A 19,519-nucleotide genomic window follows, 5' to 3' on the forward strand; every position below is an offset into this window, starting at 1 on the left:
ACCAAAAAGCCACCCCATTTCATTTGACTTAGTCAAACAGGGCACATTGTTGATGCTTGTCTCTTGCAATCTTGATCACATCAAGATCTTTAGGAAGAAAACCCAATGGTTGTCACTTGAGAAATCTCTTGACCACAAGACTGAGTATTCTATGGCAGAGGCATATACGCATTAAAGACATCTTAATAAAGATGCAAAGGAAAGCAAAAACAACCCAACACACATCTTAGAAGAAGACAAAACGGCAGGCAACCGGTCGTCTGACCCTCGGAAGGCCAAAAATAAACATATCTTTACAGGAAAGAATATAAGTCAAGTTAAAGAAAGGGGGGATGGGATGGGGACCGTCGCGTGGAGAGAAGACGCTGACCTGCTCAAATTCAAAGTGCTAGAATAAAGGTCTAAACGAAAACGCCGACGATGCCTCCCCGCGGACCGCCCGGCCCAGGGCGGGCGCCTCAGTCGTCCTTGCGCTCCAGCGTCTGTGCGGCGTGGATGCCGTTGCTGTAGACGGGGAAGGGCAGCGTGGAGAAGAGCCCCTCGGCCGTGGTGAACACGTTGCCCGCGGGCATCTGCGTCAGGCTGGCCGCGCTCACGGCGCCGCCGAACGGTCCGGACATGTTGAGCCGGTGCACGTGGTGGTAGAGCATCTCCATGGGCGTCTTGGGGTCGAGGCCGAAGCCCGGGCTGTTAACGTCCACGAAGTTAACAGCGTGCGCGTTGGGCAGCAGGTTGCCCTGCATGGCCAGGGTCACCTCGGCGGGCGCGTAGCGGATGGTGCCCGTCGTGTAGACCCTCTGCGCGGCCGTGCTGGTGGCCGCCAGGGTCCCGGTCACCCTGTGCACCAGCGGGAGCACGACGTTGCCCGCCTGCAACCTCTGCAGCGCCTCCAGGTCCCCGGTGTACAGCAAGGAGTTGGACGCGCTGGGGCCGCCCCCGCCGCCGCCGCCGCCGCCCCCCGGGTGCTTGTCCCGCGGGGATGCTGACAGCGGGGGCGACAGAGGGTCGGAGGTGACGGGGGCCAGGGCCGAGGGGGCCGAGGCGCCAAACTGAGTCTTGCGGGTGGCGGCGCTGTCTGCGCCGGGCGGGGTGAGGACCGAGTCGGGGATGGCCACGTGCAGGCCCCCGCCGCCCCCGCCGCCGCCACCGCCCCCGGCGCCGCCGCCGCCCTGACCCTGCGGGGATGGGAAGTGCTCGGAGGTGGGGGGCTTGGTCATGCTGTAGGGGGACTCGTTCCTGGAGATCTCCCGGTTGGGCGGGTAGTTCCAGATGCTGCTGTCGTTGTCGAAGTTGATGGGTTCGGAGATCTCCGTCTTGATCTTGAGCACCGAGGAGGCACCGTGGGGGGAGGACAGCAGCCGCGGGGGCTCCACCAGGCCCGCGTCCAGGCCCGGGCTCGACGCGCTGGACAGGCGCCGGCGGCTGGAGCTGCCGCCCTTCTGCCGTTTCCGCCTCTTCTTGCGCTTCTGGTGTTTGCTGGAGGCCTGCGCGCCCGCCTCGCCCGCGCTGTCCGAGTCCTTGGCGCTGTCCGACGTGAGGGACTCGCAGTTCTGCAGCCGCAGGTCCGACTCGCTCTCCACGTAGCGCTCCACCTTGATCTGCATGGGGCCCAGGGCACCGAAGCCTTCGTCGCCGGCCTTGGGGTTCTCAAAGTCCGAGTGCTCGAAGCTGTCGTCGCTGTCGCGGCTGTCGGGGTTGCTGGAGCTGTGGCCTTGGTCGTTGCAGTTCATGTCCTGGTCGCACGTGCTGCCCGACTTCTTCCGGTCGGGCTCCGGGTCTTCGCTGTTCTCCGACTGGTTCCCCTTCTCATCCGACTTGGAGTTCTCATTGTCCTCTGTGTGGGGCCGCGGTGGGTGGCCGGGGCGTGGCGGGAGGGGAAGAGGAGGCAAAGGAGACACCACAGTTAGCAGGGCGAGGCTCATCCCTCACTTGCTGGGGGGGGGGGGGGGGTGCGGGGGAGCTGTGTTGCGGCCCTGAGCTTCTCCACCACCTCGATGCCCTGCTTTCTCTCTTTGAGGGCCCCGGTGAGCTGGACCTTTCCGCAAAGTGTGGTCCCTGGCCCAGCAGCTCGGGCATGACTGGCCGCCTGCTGCAAAGGGAGAGTCCCAGGGCCCCACCCGTCAGGTTTTGTATTTGAATAAGGTCCCTAGGAGATTCACAGGTGCATGAACGATGGGGAGGGCCTGCAAAACTCCTCGAGGGAGCCAGAGTGCATATCTTGGAATAAGGGGTGAGTGGCACAGAAAAATGATGGCGTGCAAGGTGATTTTCTAAAGAGGTCTTGCACCTTCCACTGGGGACGAACTGTTCACTGAAAACCATATTCTTTTCCTAAAGTTCCTTTTCTCTGCACTATTCACCACCACCTGATTCACCGTATGTCTTATTCATTTTGATTAACTTCTATCTCTCCCAACTAGAATATACGCTCCACGGGGCAAGGAACGTTTGCCTTTTTGGCCCACTGTATAAACGAGGGGCAGAGGCTATCTATTCTAGAACTCCTGCCCCAGTGCAGAACTTTCAGATGAATGCAATTTAGGAGACAGGAAAACAATCAGATCCTCTGTGAGTGAGTGACCCTCAGCCCCTGGGCTTCCCTGAGGCTGTGTCTGGAGGGGAGGGATAGTGTTTACAAACCCGGAGAGCAGGTGCCCTAAGGCTGGGGAGTGGCCGGGAACCCTAGCTGTCCAACTCATTTTAGGGAGAATAGATTTTCCCAGGAACACAACCTCAGAAGATTTAGGGATGATGCTGGTTTTATGGCTCTGCCGTGATGCTTCTGGATGGCAGCCTGGACTAGAACCTTGAACAAAGCATGCAACTACCCGGGCCTTCCTTTCTGTGGCCAAAGGGGTTGGGTTGGAAGAGGCTCAGGGCTTGGGGCAGCTGGGAAATTCTGTGAGTTCGGCGCTCCCTGGCTCTGTGTGTCTGTGAAGGGGCCCAGGGCTTGGGGGAAAGGTACGTTTTTATATTGATTTTCCTGTGCTCCAAAGAACTCAGAAAGCCTACTTCTCGAATAACCAGAAATGGGAAAGTACGGGTTTGCTCTGCAGAGATGCAGGAAATGAGTAACAGCCCAGCACCTGAGTCATTGCCAATGGCATTAAGTGTCCCACTTTAGAGGCTTCATTCCAGCTTGGTGAGGATGTGGATATTTGGGGTGCATAGTCAGAGCCTGCCTTTGAGCACCAGAGACAGCCCTGCTATCTGCTTCTGGTAAAGAGGCCAGCCCTCGCTATGGGGTTAGGGCAGGGCCCCTTCTGTATGGCCAGTGGAGGGCTGACATGAAGTATATTCGTGTACATATATTTATACACTACAGTGTATCTATATGTATGTAAATATATCACAACATACATATAAGTACGTATCTACACACATAAATGTATGTATATATTTATACACTATCACATAGAAATGTAAGTATTGTGTATATACACACATGTGTGTATAATGTATGTGGTGGTATCAGTACAGTGTTTGTATACATATATGTGTAGAAAGAGAGACTCAGTAACACCTTGATGCAGCAAATGTCTTAATATAAAATCGGACCAGTTGCTGTGCTCTGACGACGGCCCTCTGCCGTGACCCACCCCGCATGCTCGGAAAGGCAAGCCATAACCGCAGAGCACGGAGAAGTAGTAATACCTGTAATACCTGAGGTGTCTTTAGAGTCTGACTCCGAGTCCGATGTCTCCGAGGATTCCGACGTTTTCTCCGGCAGATGGGGGAGCTGTGCGATGTCCATCGGTGTGTCCTTGTACTCGGGATTACTGCGGGGAGGGAGGATTCGTCAGGAGTGCACACACCCATTCTGCACAGTTTGCTTTTCACCATCGTCTTCCCATTTCCTTGCCTCGAACTTTTGGAGTTTAGAAGGTGTAAACGACTAAACATGAAACAATTTCTCTGTTCATCGTGGCAATTTTACAGAAGCGTGGATGCCTGTGCGGGGCACAGGTGCACCCTGCTACGCTGATTGAATACCCAAATACTACATGAAAGCCACGAAAAAGCTTTTACATAATCAGGTACCACAGGGGCCAGGGAATTGTGCTGCTTGACATTCCTCACAGTATAGCACCTGGGGGGTCAGGGGGAAGGAGAAGTGCTCTCAGCATTTCCCTCCCATAACTCCTAGGGTGCCCTGTCTTCTCCTGGGCTCCTCATGAGTCCATTGCCTCAGTACCCTTGTCTTGGCTCCTTGATGGAGCGTCTCAGTTATTCAGATGGCTCCAAAGCTGTGGGGGGGTAGGGGCAGAGCCCTGAGTGCCTAAGATCTGACAGATGCACAGGTGCACCCTGGGATGCGTGGATTATGGCTACTGAACTGTCAACACACCCATTACAATCACATTCTCATCTGTGCATGTGGTGTACACCTGGAGCTTGTTAGCTGGAAATCTGATTGCGGTGGGGAGGGTCCCAGTGTGAAAGAGACCCTAAACAGAATGGATCTAGCCCCACTTGCACAAACATGTTTAATTTTTGTTCCATTTTAAATTCAGAAACAAGCCTTTTCTGGAAAAGTGAGAATATTCAGTCAATTTGAGTTAGCTGTCTTCTAAAAATGCCACTCCAAGGCTGGCCCAAGGCATGAGCAGTGCAGGCTACTATAACCAGAAGCCACAAGGCAAGTCTCTTGCCTCAAAATGGAAGATGCCTCTGCTAACCTTCCATAATCATTAGCCAACCAGAGGCTCGCAATAGAGCAGTGGTTTTCAACCTTTTTAATGCCTCGACCCTTTAATACAGTTCCTCATGTTGTGGTGACACCCAACCATAAAATTATTTTCGTTGCTACTTCATAACTGTAATTTTGCTACTGTTATGAATCGTAATGTAAATATCTGTGTTTTCCGCTGGTCTTAGGCTCTACAGCAGCGGTTCTCAACCAGTGGGTCACTAGCAGGGTCGCCTAAGACCATCGGAAAACACAGATATTTACATTACGATTCATAACAGTAGCAAAATTACAGTTATGAAGTAGCAATGAAAATAATTTTATGGTTGGGGTCACCACAACATGAGGAACTGTATTAAAGGGTTGCGGCATTAGAAAGGTTGAGAACCTCTGCAATAGAGGATTACCGAATCATTTGCTAATTTCTAGTGAAATTCCTATATTAAAGAGTCACTGGTTCAGTAACTAAAATTGCACATGTCTCTGGGAGGGTTAATTCACTAAGATGGATTATCAGGCGCATACTCCTTAGTGTGAATTAGCTTCAGCAGCGGTGCTTTCTCTAGGTAATCAGATGAGACTAATGGTGGGAAGGTAGCCTTAGCACTAATGCAGTTTCTGAATATTCCTAGTCTGTAATTCTACCAAGCATTGTGAGGGAATGGGAGGAAGACTGGGGAGTAATCATTTCAGAACAGAGAAGGACAAGCCTAGATGGAGCCCAGGAGAGATTCTGAGGAGGAAGAAGGAGCATGGCAATATTGCTCAGGGAAGAACAAAGGACAAGAAGGTGGGAAAGAAAAACAAACTTGAATAGTTGCTGTTTGCCAAGGCCAGGTCCTTTTCTTACTAGATTTCTAGCCAATAGAAGTGATACCAAGGAGTTAGCACTTGGCAGAGTTTTTTCTGCTAAAGCCCATCTATGTTAGTCTCCTTTGGTCCAGATGGCATGGAGGTTCACAAGTCATTTGACACTTATGGCCTTTAGTTATGGAACTCAAGGTGAGTCTTTAGGTTAGCTGAAACAGGTCCAGCATGTCTGAGATTGAGGCTCTTGAGCCTGAAGACTTGTCTTTGGTACCCAATGTGATTCCTTCCTCTCCGTATGTTATTAGATGGACTAGGAGCTTGTGCCATGTGGTCCTCGGCTGAACTAACAGTGTTCACCCGAAGCTGCATGGACGGACCTCTCCTTAACCCTTCTCATGCCCTCTGTTTGGAGGCACAGCAGGAAGTCACGAGGCTGATGGTGAGTAAGGAAGATCCAAATAGGAAGCAATCTCCCTGAATGGGAGCAACAACCATATAGATTGTTTTAGCACCCTAGGGCACCTCACCGTGGGAAACAGACATCTTATCTATGGTGTTCCTGTTACCTGTGTCTAGTTCTTAATAATAATGGGTATCCTAGGCACAACTCCATTTTTTTGCCCAGCAAAATACTGTCAATGCCATAGTATCTTATTCTATTTCCTCGTTGGCATAAAGTTTTTATAACCTTCTGCTTGACATATTGCCACTGTTCCATAACCTTTATATAAAAGGATTTCTTGATGCCATAAATACATGATTGCATGAAATTCAGGCCTTGGAGGAATCCAAATTAAATACACATACCTCTAGAGAGAATTGATGTAGAGTAAAAGAGGTCAAAAATGGAAAAAAAAAGTAGATAAATGAAGACTCTTTTAAGTGGTGCACATTAAAGCCCTCTCTAGAGCAATAATCATTAGTGTCTGATTGATATGCTATTGGTAGCAAACACATTCATGCCTTCAAGTCATCACCAACGTGCATGAACACACTCTGAAGGGTCAGCGTGCTGATGAGCCATGGTTGTCAGCATCTCAGCTCCATTTGGCTGTCTCAAAGAAAAATGGGATTCAAGTACTCCCTGTCTAGATTATCAGCCAAAGGGCAACAACTTCCATTCATAAGACCTATTGGAAGTTTTCCTACTCAGACCACGTGTGGGCTCTGCTTGGTGGCTGCAGGCCAAGGGAAGCCAGAGACGGGAATGACAGCGGTGGGAGGGAGCCAGCTGAATGTTCAGATAGCTCCCTGACAGGATTGGTGGAGAACCTCCCACAAAGCTTGCCCCCAGACGCAGACCACCCAGGCTTTGGTCTTGGCTAGTTTTTTGCTAGTTTAAATCCAAAGGCAGAAAGGAGGAAGGACTGAGAAATGGTGCTGCATGCTAGAATTTAGGAAGCTTTTGAGCGTTGCCACATTCATGGATGTCAATTTGAGGGCGCATTAAAAAAGTTGTAAAACTTGCCTGAGGTCACAGAATAGGCAAAAGAAGATTGCCTTCATTTTTATACTGATACTAGAGGCCCAGTGCATGAAATTTGTGCACTGGGGGGCGGGGGGGGGGGGTTTGCTCAGCCCAGCCTGTGCCCTCTCACAGTCCGGGAACCCTTGGGGGATGTCTGACTGACAGCTTAGGCCCGCTCCCTGTGGGGAGCCTAAGCTGGTAGTCAGACATCCTCCTGCATTGAGCATCTGCCCCCTGGTGGTCAGTGCATGTCATAGTGACCGGTAGTTCTGTCGTCTGGCTGATTTGCATATTGCCCTTTTATTATATAGGATTATCTTGATTCTAGCAAAGCAAGTTACTTTGCTTATCAAAACTTCAATCCAATATGCTGGGGGATTCAAAGGCATGGGATACAGGAGAACTATAATGTACCTTGCTTAATTTCATCCCCCTTTGCTTAATTTTCACAAGGATCGGAGTGTGTGAGTGCGTGTACGTAAGTGTGGAGAAGGGGGTGCTTTTGAAGGCATCAGCTTTAGGCAAACGTCTATATTCTTTTTATGGCCTGAGCATTTGTGGGGAAACCAAAGCAGCTTCTGCAGAGCTTTCCAAATGCTGACAGGCCAAGAATTATTGACAGTGTTGTGAATCTGCCCTGGAAGTCCCTTCCAACACAGTTTTGATCTTTTCACATTTCTTTGACTCTTGTGGAAAGAAAAGCAGAATTTCCACATAATTGCACACCTGATACCGTCAAGAGATAATACAACATGCCAGTTACTAACCACTGGGATGCCTCTTTTATGACTGAAACAGAAGCAAACAAGAATAGGGAAATATACCTAAGAAGATAATTCACCCAGATGATGTTCTTCTCATTCGCATTCTTGGCATTAATCGCGATGGTGGCACTAGACTGTATCCAGATATAGCCTCCGTTCTTCTGCATCCAACGGTAGTACTTCGTCACACACTGGCCCTTATTCAGCACTGGGGGAAAAACAAAACAGAAGGCCCTGCGTATTAAGACTGGGACGAGATGATTGTCATGTCTGCAAAACCTCAAGCTTAGAAAGGGGAGGACCGCATTGAGCCAGGGTGGCTCCCTGTATGCTTAATGTAGAATGCCATTAGCAGAACAAATAAAATCAACAATTCAGTGGAGCAGCGTCTCCCCAGTGAGGGTTGCTAGCATTTGTAGCGAGACTTTGTTCCATTTTGGGCAGCCATGGAGTGAAAGGAAGAATAAAGGACTACAAATCTTTTTGGCTCACAGAATCCCTAATGCAGTGTGGATATTGTCAATGGGTTCGCCATCAGATGGCAACGAAGGCAAATGTGTACAGATTTATTCATAGCTTCGAGGTAGACCTCTTTGAGATTCTGGATGTTCAAGTCATTTCCGGAGATACGTCACCCCTCCTTTGATGGTTCACCTCAGTGCGAGTGCGAAGTGTCAACCAGCGTCCTTGTGCATCTGTTCCTTTTGATCTTGTGCAACAGAATTTATAGTCCATGTATGAACTAAATTTACATTGGTCAGTCAGGGGAAATTCTGGTGAGACTTGACGGAATGTTGGAACAAAATAAATTTCCCAACCGAGTCAGAGAGAAATGCTGGCCTAAGGGAGGCACGGAATTGACTTGGCTGGAGCCAAACAGAGTGACAGCCCCACACAGACGCTGAAATATGGCCCAAAATGAAGGAACAAGTAAAAACAATCAGTAATGTGAAACGGTGCCATTAAATACCCACTGAAAGAGAGCTTTAAAATGCAGATGTTAAAAATGATACTTTAACCAAAATCTTGCCAAGTCGAAATTGATTTGACTTGTATCTGGGTATTCCTGAGCTAGTAAAAGGAGGGAAATGCAGTAAATCACCCCTGAAATAAAGTGCTATGGGTGGGAATGGTTTAAAAAGATGCCGGAAACGTGCAAATCCTCTGCTATTGCTTGGATACGCATGGCAGCGACTCCACACCCCCCAGCAGCCTGCCAGCCGGCTGGCCACTAGAGGGCAGTGTGCACTCGTCCACATCACCCACTTTTGGCATGTCCTTGTCTCTGTCTGCTAAAATGAAAAAGCTCTAACTGCTGTAATAAATTTGGCTAAATTAGCTGCTAAATGGTTATCTCAAGTAATATGTATTTGCATTAATCATCTTGCTCTAAACCAGAACAAGCCAGAGTCCTAAAGACGTAGTAAATTCATATTGTCCATTTAATTACGGCTAATAAGTGCTTCATATACAATAGTTTCATGAAGTACATTTTGATTTTTTTTTTTTGGGGGGGTAGATGAGTAAAGGGAAGTCACTTTGGAAAAGAGCTGTGTTTAAGTGTTTAAAGATGGTGAAGCACTTTGCTGTCATGTCTGAACCACTGGCCCCGAAAGTGATCAAAAATCAAACCTCCACCTATTATACCCATAAACATATAAACGTCAACGCCTTTCTCCCATTCCTCCCTTTTCTCACAACACACTAAATGGATGGTTGTAAAGTTGAATAATTATATATCTTAACAGTTGCTTGAGAAAGCCTTGCTTTGATGAGGGCTTCAGGTAGTAGCAAGTTCTATTCCAAAACTATTCGACAGCTGAGGGTGGTTTTAAGTCCCGGGACTGTCATCTGCTGGTGGCCAGGCTCCACAGGTAGCATTGTACTCGCCTTTTGTGGGCGATTGTAAGTTCTGCCGTTCTGCGTGCATGGCTTCCCAGGCTATAAGACCGCGTGGTGAAGCTGAGAGGAGTAAAATACTAACTATGTCACACAGCTCTCTGTCAAACTGTTGTTGCATGCAACGAAATGTGCTTTATTCAAATCCTCTCAACCTGGTTAACTGTTAATAGAGGAATGATGGGTTATGAAATTCTGCCCACTGTTTTCACAGAGAAAGTTGATAGCCCCCAATCAGGGATTGGTGTATAATTCTATCAGCTGTGTAACTGGAACAATTATTTTGAATGGTTCTAGTTATTTAACAAAGGTGAAGTGTCTAAGAAGTCTACCTCCTACTGGGGATGTGCCCGCAACCAAGGTACATGCCCCTGACCGGAATCGAACCTGGGACCCTTCAGTCCACAGGCCGACGCTCTATCCACTGAGCCAAACCAGTTAGGGCAAGAGCCTGCTCTTTTTCACTCTGAAATCCAGGGTATAACCACTGCTTTGGCTGTCATCACTCCGAGGAAAGCCATGAACCTGGCATCAGTGCCACCCTACCTTCCAAGCTAAAGGTGCCTGAGTTACAAACCGTGTTCAGAGGAGAGAGGCGACTCCACTGTGATAACAACACCGTACAGACCACGAGCCGTAGCTCCTCCTGGCTGCACTGTGCCAGGCTGCTCATTTCACTAGCTGGGGCTGGCCGCATCAGAACCCATCACCCCCAAGTGTGAAGGGGGTGGCAAATATGGTTCAATCAAAAGAAAACTGCAGAGAGCCAATGTTCCAGAACATGTGACTGAACACGTGGCTTTTTACATCAAATATAACCCCCCGCCTCCACTCCCCGCTCTCCATTCCTCAGCCAAAGGCTGGATGCTCAGTATTATTGAATATCTTTTTTAAATGTCACCGGGTCAATGGGTTGGGGCTCGCTGGTAGGGATGCAAGAGATGTACTGCTGTCCCCCCAAACCTGAGGGCCTCTTTGGCTGAAGCACACGGCCACGGCTCTGCAGTTACCAACAGAGGCGGTTCAGTTGTTTTTTTTTTTTTTTGGGGGGGGGGAAACTTGGTCCACAAAGATAGACTGAGGACTGAAAGGACATAAAGGAAGCCTGTGTTCACGGCAGGAACATAATTCTGTTCGTAAATCAAAACAAATCGGTCCAAGTTTGCCTTCAGAAATATGGAGAATAAAAGAGAACATGGTCTCTTCCTGTTGGGCTGTCCTACAAAATCAAAGCCAAAGGCTCTAAATAGTGAGTTACTTGTGTCTTAAAAAGAAGGAAGCAGTCTAATTCAGTTTGAAGAGGAGATGGAGAACACGCATCAAAAGCGGCCTTTTAGCAAAGTGTCTCACAAAAGGACATTTTAATGGCTTGCATATGCATTAAAAAGCTGCAATACTTGGCGTATTCAGGTAAGTATAGAATAAATAGGAAATGGTGAGATCATCGGAGATTTCACACTTCACATTCACAGGGCTGAACAAAGAGCTTCATTATCGTTGAGGCGATAGGAGGACGCATCTGCAGCGCCATTCACCCCTCCTGAGGTACCTTCATCAATGGCTGCGGAGAATGGAGAGCGGACGCCTTGTGCTGGAAACTCAAAAATTATTTTGAATTCACTAATGTGGAGTGTGTGTGTGTGTGTGTGTGTGTGTGTGTGAAAGAGGAAAGAGAAGGGGGGAGGGAGAGAGAGAAAGAGAGAGAGAGAGAGAGAGAGAGAGAGAGAGAGAGTGTTTCTACTTAATACCACAGTTGGGTGCTTAGCTATAGCCACTGGTTCTCTTTCTACATTCACAAACTGGCAGATGAAACATGAAAAAGAATACTGACTCTTTAATCTCTGCTTTTCCACCTAAGGCCCAAGGCAGGCTGACAGGCAACTTCATTCTGGAAACAGGATTTTTTTTAAAAAAAATTCTGGATTACTTTTTCCTCTGCTTTTGAAAACTGTGGGCTTATAGGGGAATGAACCTGACACAGACTTAAAACAAGAACAAGTTTCTTTATCTAAAAAGTTATAGTCCTTGATGCTTTCAGGAAGGTCATTTTCAAAACCCACAGGAGAAACAGCATTAGAGCCAGAAACTGCATTAAGTGCTTTATTTACTCACAATGGAGACAGTTTTTCATTTAGAATTGCTCATAGGATCAACCGAGGCTTTGATGCTGGGCAGACTTTCCTAAAGATTTTGCAATTAGTGAGCTAGATGTCTTAAATAGCAGGCATCCATGAATTGGTTTTTAGGGTTGTTGTTGTTGGTTTTTTTTTTTTTTTTTTTTTTTTTTTTTTTGCAAATCTATATGCTGAGCAATATTTGGTAACATTTAGTAATATTTGATACTTAATCTGAGTTCCGAGCTTAAGGACAGAGACCTGTGGATGTTCTGTGAACAACTATGCATCATCTATGGATTTTCCCCCTAATACGCTAATGACAGGCCCTGCTTGAGTTGCTATCTGTGTGATTTATAACCTCAGAAGAGGTTTTTTCCTATACCCCAGCCAATTGATAGATTTTTATTAACTGTTAATATTGAATCATGCAGAAAACTTTTCATTGATTTAGAACATGTCAATTTGTTAAGTTTAAAAAATAAATTCCCCTTTTCTTCATGATAATGTACTGATTTGGAGACCAAAGCTTTTAAACAGTGATGGTAAGGTGTCCTAGGACAGGAAGGATCGAAGTACTTGCGGGCATGAGTGACATCTGAGATCACAGATATTTTTTTCAAGCTGTTTCAGTCCAATCAGGGAGCTCAGTACCACACGTTCCTGCCCTTCTCCACCTAAAACAGTTAAGGTCAGAGGATTTTTAGCCCCATGCTTCCTTTTTGTTGGCAGGGATTTAGTATAAAAGGGAGAAGCAGTGAATCTTCCGCGTGGAATTAAGAAAGAATCATGGCTAAGAAATGAGGGAAATGGTGGATTTAGTCTCTCTTTCACTAAATATTTTTTTGAATGTCTCCACTGTGCCAGGCACCTGCTGTGGGCCTCTCTTCCTATAGCAGTCTCACTGAGTCACAGAAATTCCACTCCCCTTGCAAGTAGTTGGTTTAAGTTTGGAATATGAGGAAGCCCTGGACAGTGAGACTCCAGGGGACGTCTCTCTACTGTGGGAGATTATTTCTGTTTGCCTTTACTTCTATTTGCCTTTGCACGGGAGACAGGCTTTTGTCAGTTATTGTCACTAATACACTTATAATAGTGACAACCATGATGGAAAGCATGGGCGTGTGTGTGGGGGTGTGTGTCTGGCCTGGATGAATTCTTCTCCTCCCTTTAGAATTGAAGAGTGATGGAGTCTTGGGGAGGTTAAGTTGGAATGTAGGGAGAACTCCAAAAAGGCAAAAGGGATGAAGGTGGAGCTTATACTCAGTTTTATTTTATGTCCTCTCAGGGACCCTGTGTTTCTGCATGCAGTCACTTCATTAAATCCACTAAACATCTTCAATATGAAATACGAAAGTGGTGAGGCATAGACATACAAAAACTAGTGTTCTGTAAAATCAGTGATATTTAAAGCAGCCCAGGCAAATTCCATTTGTTCACTTGTTCTGCAGATTTTCAGAAACCCAAGGCCTTTGTTGTGAGAATGTGACCATTCCACATAGCCCTGATGGTTGACTGTTCCCCCCTATTCTGCCACTTCCTCTGGCTACAGCTCTTCTCCGGGGTTTTATGTTTGATGGTCTCCTCCCAAGTCCCGGGGGATAAACCTTGATTCTTTAAACCAGTCATGTTAATTCCACCCCTGCCCGTGTGTGGCTTAGGTTTAGGTATTTGATGAAACACTGGACAATGAGACATAAGGGGGTGTCTCTCTACTAGAGGGCCTAAGGGAATATTTTCTTTCCAAAAATGAAAATAAAACAAGGACTGACCCTTTCCTGACTGTGGGCACTTCCTGTGAAGGACTAACGATGGGTGGTTCTCCAGCTGTTTTTTGATCGTGAAGTGAAAGATAATTACAGAGAAACTATAAGTCATTTTACTTGGGTTTTCTGTTATTTGTAACTAGATGAATTCTAGCTGATAGGCCCCACTGAAAATTCTAGGAAGCCAGAGCAGATGTGGATGTTCATAAATGGGTTCCAATAACCTGATCCTCAGTTAACCCTACATTATGGAAAACAACAACATTGTATGCTAAAGACAAGCGCAAATTAAATCGTATGCTGCTCATTTGTGTAAAAAAAAGTTTGAGGTCTTTTTGAGATATGCAGGGTATCATTAAATGGGTTTACTTTAAGGCAAGTATTTTTTAAATATGTAGTTTATGGAAGGTAAAGAACAAGATGCTATTATAAGTAGTAATGGAATTGTTTTTACGTTAATTGTTCTATGTTAAAATGGATGACTTAGAAGTATTTTTTTTCCTGATAATGGTTTATAAGAGCTAAGGGTTATTTTCTCTCAAATATCAGGTGTTCTTTTTTTTTAAAAAAAATAATTAAAGCAACTACTAATTAAAATAGTACTAAGAAAAAAACACCAGGAATCCACATTAGAATTGTATTAGGATGTATCAGTCAAATCGAAGCTTTGGCTAACTCTCTGAGATTAGGGAGAAAAGGTTGTGTGTGATTGATTGTACTTCGTGTCCTTCTAAGCCTGGTGTGCACTTACCCCCCACCCCCACCCCCAATATCTCCGCCAGCGTGGCTTCTTGCCACCTTCTTTCAAGGTCCAGGGAAAAATGCTTCCTGTGGGACTTCTCCATCCTCCCTTAGTTGCCCCTCCCTCTGGGGCGTCTGTGTTTTGTTTATATACCTTAATAGTCCTCCTTTTATGCCTCCTTTTCAAAATGCGCTGTTTCATGCTGTCTTTCCTATCAGTATGCAAACTCCTTGAAGGTAGAGACCATATATTGGTTATTTTTGGAACCTTAGAGCAATACCACCAAGTTTTGCATATCGCAAGTACTCACAAATGTTAGATGAACTTGAGCAGGAAAATGGAACAGGAATATTTGTACATGTAATCAAGTACATAGGAAAATATTAACCTGGAGAGAAAACTGAAGGCCTTTTGATGATGAGTTGACTATTACTACTTTTTTACTCAACTTTCCCCACTGACATTTAAACTTTTACAACTTTTTAAAGAAGTTAATAGCTTTAGCAAGTAATCACATACTCATTTCATTGGAACACTGATTGAGAGACCCCGAGAGCCAATTCACTACTCATATTTTACTACTATTAGTAAATTTAAAATAAAGTCCTTAAATCCTTAGTCGATTTGTATTTACTTTTACTCAATGTAAAACTGCCTTCTAAATACTAGTATAGTCAGTACTTCTTAAGCTTTAACATAAATTGAGTCAGCGGGATCTTGTTAACTGCAGACTCAGATTCAGGAGCCTGGGAGAGGCCTGAACATCTGCATTTCTGTAATGCACTGCAGCAGGGACAGTTGGCCTGTGGGTGGTTAGAGCCATGCTAGTCCCTGTGGTCTGAGTTTGCCTGTCCTTGAACTTGAAAAGCCCAAATCAGCATTTCCCACTCCTCCCTGACCCCACCCCCTGAAAATACATAAAATAATAATACTAATTCACTCCTGCATGAAAACCTGGCTTTATTTTGTCTCTGTGTGACAGTCTCTATCGTGGCCAGGCACACAATATGGGCTAACTTGGCTTTTGAAAAAAGTCAGACATGGTGGCTGTTGCACACATTCCCTTTCATGGGAATTTTCATATTCATGTGGGAGAAGCAGAAACATCACTTGCTTTGGGGAAAGAAGTCCAGCCAATGATTAGGCTGCATCTAAATCCCTGAAGAGTCGGCCCTGAAAATGGCTAAGGTCAGAAAATAGAAGAGGGTCCCCTGTGCTCTCTGGATTTAGCCCCACATCAAACTTGACCCCTTCCCTTCTCCCTTCACTCCCAGCTTCCGCTCCCGAGTGCAATGGCAGCATACCCAAATCAACAATTAAATTCCCCCTTTGTTTGTGTGGCAGATGACAAATGCATGGAGGACATCTTGTGTTTCCTAGGCAGGCAGGGCACTTACTTTGATTGATGCTGCGTTGTGGAAAAAAATGAGCTGGGAAGGAATTACAATGGAGGACCTGCAGACTGGAAGGGGATATACTAATTAGTCCTGCATTAAGCAGTCGGCTTGCATTGGTGATGAGACGCCTTCAGGAGGAAAGTGTAGGGTTTATTGATGCAAAACAGCATGGAATGCATTATGCCAGGTAGCTGTGCATTCGTTTTGTTAGGAAGTATAGAATTTAGTAATTAAGAAAGAAATACTTAGGCTGCTGTATTTTTTTTAACACCTCCAAATATATTGGGCAGACCATGCTTTTTAACTCTACACGATCATATAGACAAGCTGGAAGTCCTTCTCCCGTTCAGAAATAACCCTTTCAGTTTCCTCATCCCTCAGGCCCCCAGGGAGGGAGAGCGGCCTCCTCTCCATAGTCTCTGGCTTCTTTTCTCTCAAGTCCCACAGCTCCAGAGCCCTGGGCCTGGAAGAAGTTTTCCTTCAGGCCACTCTTTCCAGGTTTTAGAGAGTTGTTGCTGGTTTGACCAGGGAAGAACCGTAGGGCTATGTCAAGACAAATTCAACATCTTCTGTGCACAAAAGGCTGGATTAGAAGGTACATGGAGAGTTTCTTGTCTGGTTTAGCATTTGCAGTGTGCTCTTCTATTTCGCAGGCTACTGCTAGAGGTGGGGGAGTAGATGGCTGTGCTACTCCGTTCACATCGAAGAGTGACACAGATGCTCGGGGTACCTGGAATGTGCGACTCCAGGTGACAAGACTAGACAGGACTGGTCATCTCGCGGTCAATACCTCCTGAGCAATGGAGAGCTGGAGGGTGATAGGCAAAGATGCTCAAATAATAGCTGATCTGAATGGTTTAATATTCAAACCTTGGCGTGTTGATTTGGTCAGTTTGGCCTAAAGAATCGATGAGATGGGCTCAATGACTTCAGTGAGGTGACAAAAAAAGAAAAAAAATCCTAAGAAGATCTTGCTCACAGTGTGAAAAAAAGAGGACCTAAAACTCCTTTGGTTTTAGAATACCAGTATCATTTCACTAACTCACTGTGTTGGTGCAGATAATGTGATTTTTAGTGATTCTTTATGTTGAAACGCAGTGAACTATCAGGCGTCTCCTGCTAACCTAATGGGAGAGTAGATGGTCCAAAGTTCTTGGTTCAATTTATCCAAGTTGTCAAATGCTGGCTCAGCTGAGGTTTCCTTTTACTTTTCTTATTCTAGAGACAAGTGCACCTAAGGATTTGCAGCTGCCTATGCTAGGGAAAAAGATATATGTGATAAAGACAGCGTTTTGAGTTATTAAAGTCTACTGAGCCTTTTTTCAAAATTTTATCCATAAACTGGAGCACAAGACAGATATCAAAGTATCAGAAATATCATCAGACAGCTAAAAACTGTCTTTCATGGGCAGCACCAGAATTGTGCCAATAGCTCTAGGAAGGAAAGCTAAATAGTTAATGTGGTTTATTTTTTAACCATGCCTTTGTTTTAGAATGCTGTCTTATTCTTGAGCTGATTCGATGTCACCATGACCTTGTCCAGCCAAGAAGGCACAGTTGAGGCATCTTCAGTAACAGCCTAGGGCTGTGGACGAGGGCGACGCTTGCTGGCTCTTTGCCTTTTTTCCCAATGTTTACACGACCAAGACTTATTACATGCCCTGTCATCTTGTTACTGGGCTGGCTTTAGTTAGAGAATTAGGCAAACATGGGACATTCCATCACACAATTTTAGACTCAATCTTACTTTATAATGATGCTAATGTTTATTGTACAAGGCGAAATGCATTTGTATATTTTAGCATTTTATTTTGGTCACAGAATGCAAAACCTGACATTGGCATCAGTTTGGGGTGTGTGTGTGTGTGTGTGTGTGTGTGTGTGTGTGTGTGTGTGTGTGATTGAAGATATTAAGCACTATAAGAGCGATGAAATTTCAATCTGATTAGGATCAAAATTCTTCAGGATCAAAACACTCCTTTTTCTCCCCCTACAGTTTTACTAATTGTGTGCTACTTGACATTGTGGAGTTATTCCACAGCATGATAGCTAAATATGTGCAGTGTATTTTACTGTGCAGAATTATCAGCTCATTCTATTTGTTTTTCATGTGTTTAAGGTTATTAAAAGAATTTTAAATTAGAAGTCATGTGTATGAGTTGAAAGAGTGAACTCAATCATTGTTAGTAGGCTAAATCATAAAGCAATAGCCAGTATGTCAATATCAAGTAATGAAAAAAAAATCACAGAATTTGAAAGCATACCTTCTCTGTTTATTAGCTGGCAAGATACCAGAAAAATTAGGAGACTACCACAATAGTGAATGGCAGAGTTGTTTATTTTCAGCACTCTCAAATTATTCCGGTTACTGAAAATGAGATAACAGTAGATCGGAAAGAACGGCATCAAACATATTTTGTCAGAGACCTTTGCTTTATGGGAAGGAATGAACTGCCCTAGCCCACTACACTCGAGGAATTGTGTTTCTTCGAGCTGTAAATCAAATCCCAGAGAGAAAGCATGATGTTTTCCAAATAATAACCGAGGATGACCAAGTTCTTTTTTGTCAGCGTCAGGTTTCTGAATTTAGACCTCAATTAAGATTCCCAAATGAAAAAGCACCACTCTCCCCCTATTGTTTGTCCTACAAACAATATTCAGTTTTAAAGTCTGGCTCTCTGGCATATATTGGTCCAAAAATACATCTTCAGCTTCCTCTAAAGATTCTGATTTTTTCTCCATTTTCTCTAAATTCCCAGCCACAAAAACCCTGGATGTTTCCTTTCAGGAAACAGCATCATTCCTCCCCCCACCCTCCAATTAACTGAAAAGCCTCTGCTTCTGCAATACACACGCCCATTCATCCGCAGCAACAGAGTGTCCCCTCAGTCCCCGGTGTGCGGTCCTAGGCGCACACTCTGCTGGCGAGCAGCCTCGTGGGCGGCTTTTCCCAGAGACGTGCTACCGACAAAACTTGACACTGAACTTGGTCCCAGGTCTTTGTTGCCAATTCAGGGTTAAAACCACAGAACAAGACGCTCCCACTCTGAGACTTTGGCTAGCTTACTGTCTCTCCACCATCCTTTCGAAGATCTGAGTTTGAAAGGAGTGAACAACTGCTGTCCTCGCCTCGGCGAGAAAGTGGGGGGGGGGGGGGGGGGGGAGAGGGGGGGAGGAAGAAAGTGCAAAGGCCACCTGGCTGCTTTTACTACAAAAAAGCTTCACTTTCAAGCTCATCTGTGGTGCCTCGCAGGTGTTTAAAAGCAGCGTTCAGGGTTTTAAACTTCTAGGAAGAAAGCTGGTAGGCCCTCCTCTTCTAGGGAGCGTCCATGGAATGGCCACTAAAAGGGCCTCTGGTTGGAAGGAGACGGTCCCTTCCTAAGAGGTCTCCCAGGTCAGTGCCTGTCGCCTGTGGGATGGGCAGACCCCACGCACGCACAGTACACGGCCCAGCTGGGTCTGAAGAGGGAGAACGTCAGGAGGACGCTGGTGTGCAGGTTACTCAATGGACCCAGCCAGGAAACTGCTGGTCCTGCTTTGCTTAAACGCCACAAAGGGTGCCTTGGAGGTCAGCCTGCAGGTCAGGAGCTGGGAACTGGACTTAAAGAGCTGAAACTCGTTTATTTTTTCCCAGGAGTCTGGAGATGGAGACTCCTGCTCCTCTGAATCACCCTCTTTCCAGAAACACACCAAGGAGACACTGCCTTTGAGCGCTGCCCTGGCCCTGCTCCCTGGGCTTCCCCTCGCCCTGGCTCTGTGGCTAGTCCAGTGGGCATTTTATGGGCTCTGGCCTGTCTGACCTGGTCTTCTCCCTTGTATATTTTGAAACGGGGACCACACATTTCAGAGTGGAAGTCGCTCCCTAGAAA

General features: G+C 46.0%; 1 protein-coding gene across 9 annotated transcripts in view; it reads right to left on the bottom strand.

Annotated features, from left to right (window-relative positions):
• Window positions 1-204: 204 nt before the first annotated feature.
• The window catches only part of NPAS3 (neuronal PAS domain protein 3), a gene marked incomplete at its 5' end in the record, with an annotated part of 879,539 nt that continues 860,224 nt past the window's right edge, over window positions 205-19,519 (bottom strand). For all 9 annotated transcript variants that reach the window (XM_079769762.1, XM_079769761.1, XM_079769766.1 and 6 more), the window contains 3 exons: window positions 205-1,834; window positions 3,655-3,779; window positions 7,793-7,940. In XM_079769762.1, the coding sequence (XP_079625888.1) occupies window positions 459-1,834; window positions 3,655-3,779; window positions 7,793-7,940 (1,649 nt within the window). In that variant the 3' untranslated portion in view covers window positions 205-458. The remainder of the gene's footprint in view (window positions 1,835-3,654; window positions 3,780-7,792; window positions 7,941-19,519) is intronic.

This window comes from Cnephaeus nilssonii (genome assembly GCF_951640355.1).
Source record: "Cnephaeus nilssonii genome assembly, chromosome: 4".
Classification (NCBI taxonomy): domain Eukaryota; kingdom Metazoa; phylum Chordata; class Mammalia; order Chiroptera; family Vespertilionidae; genus Cnephaeus; species Cnephaeus nilssonii.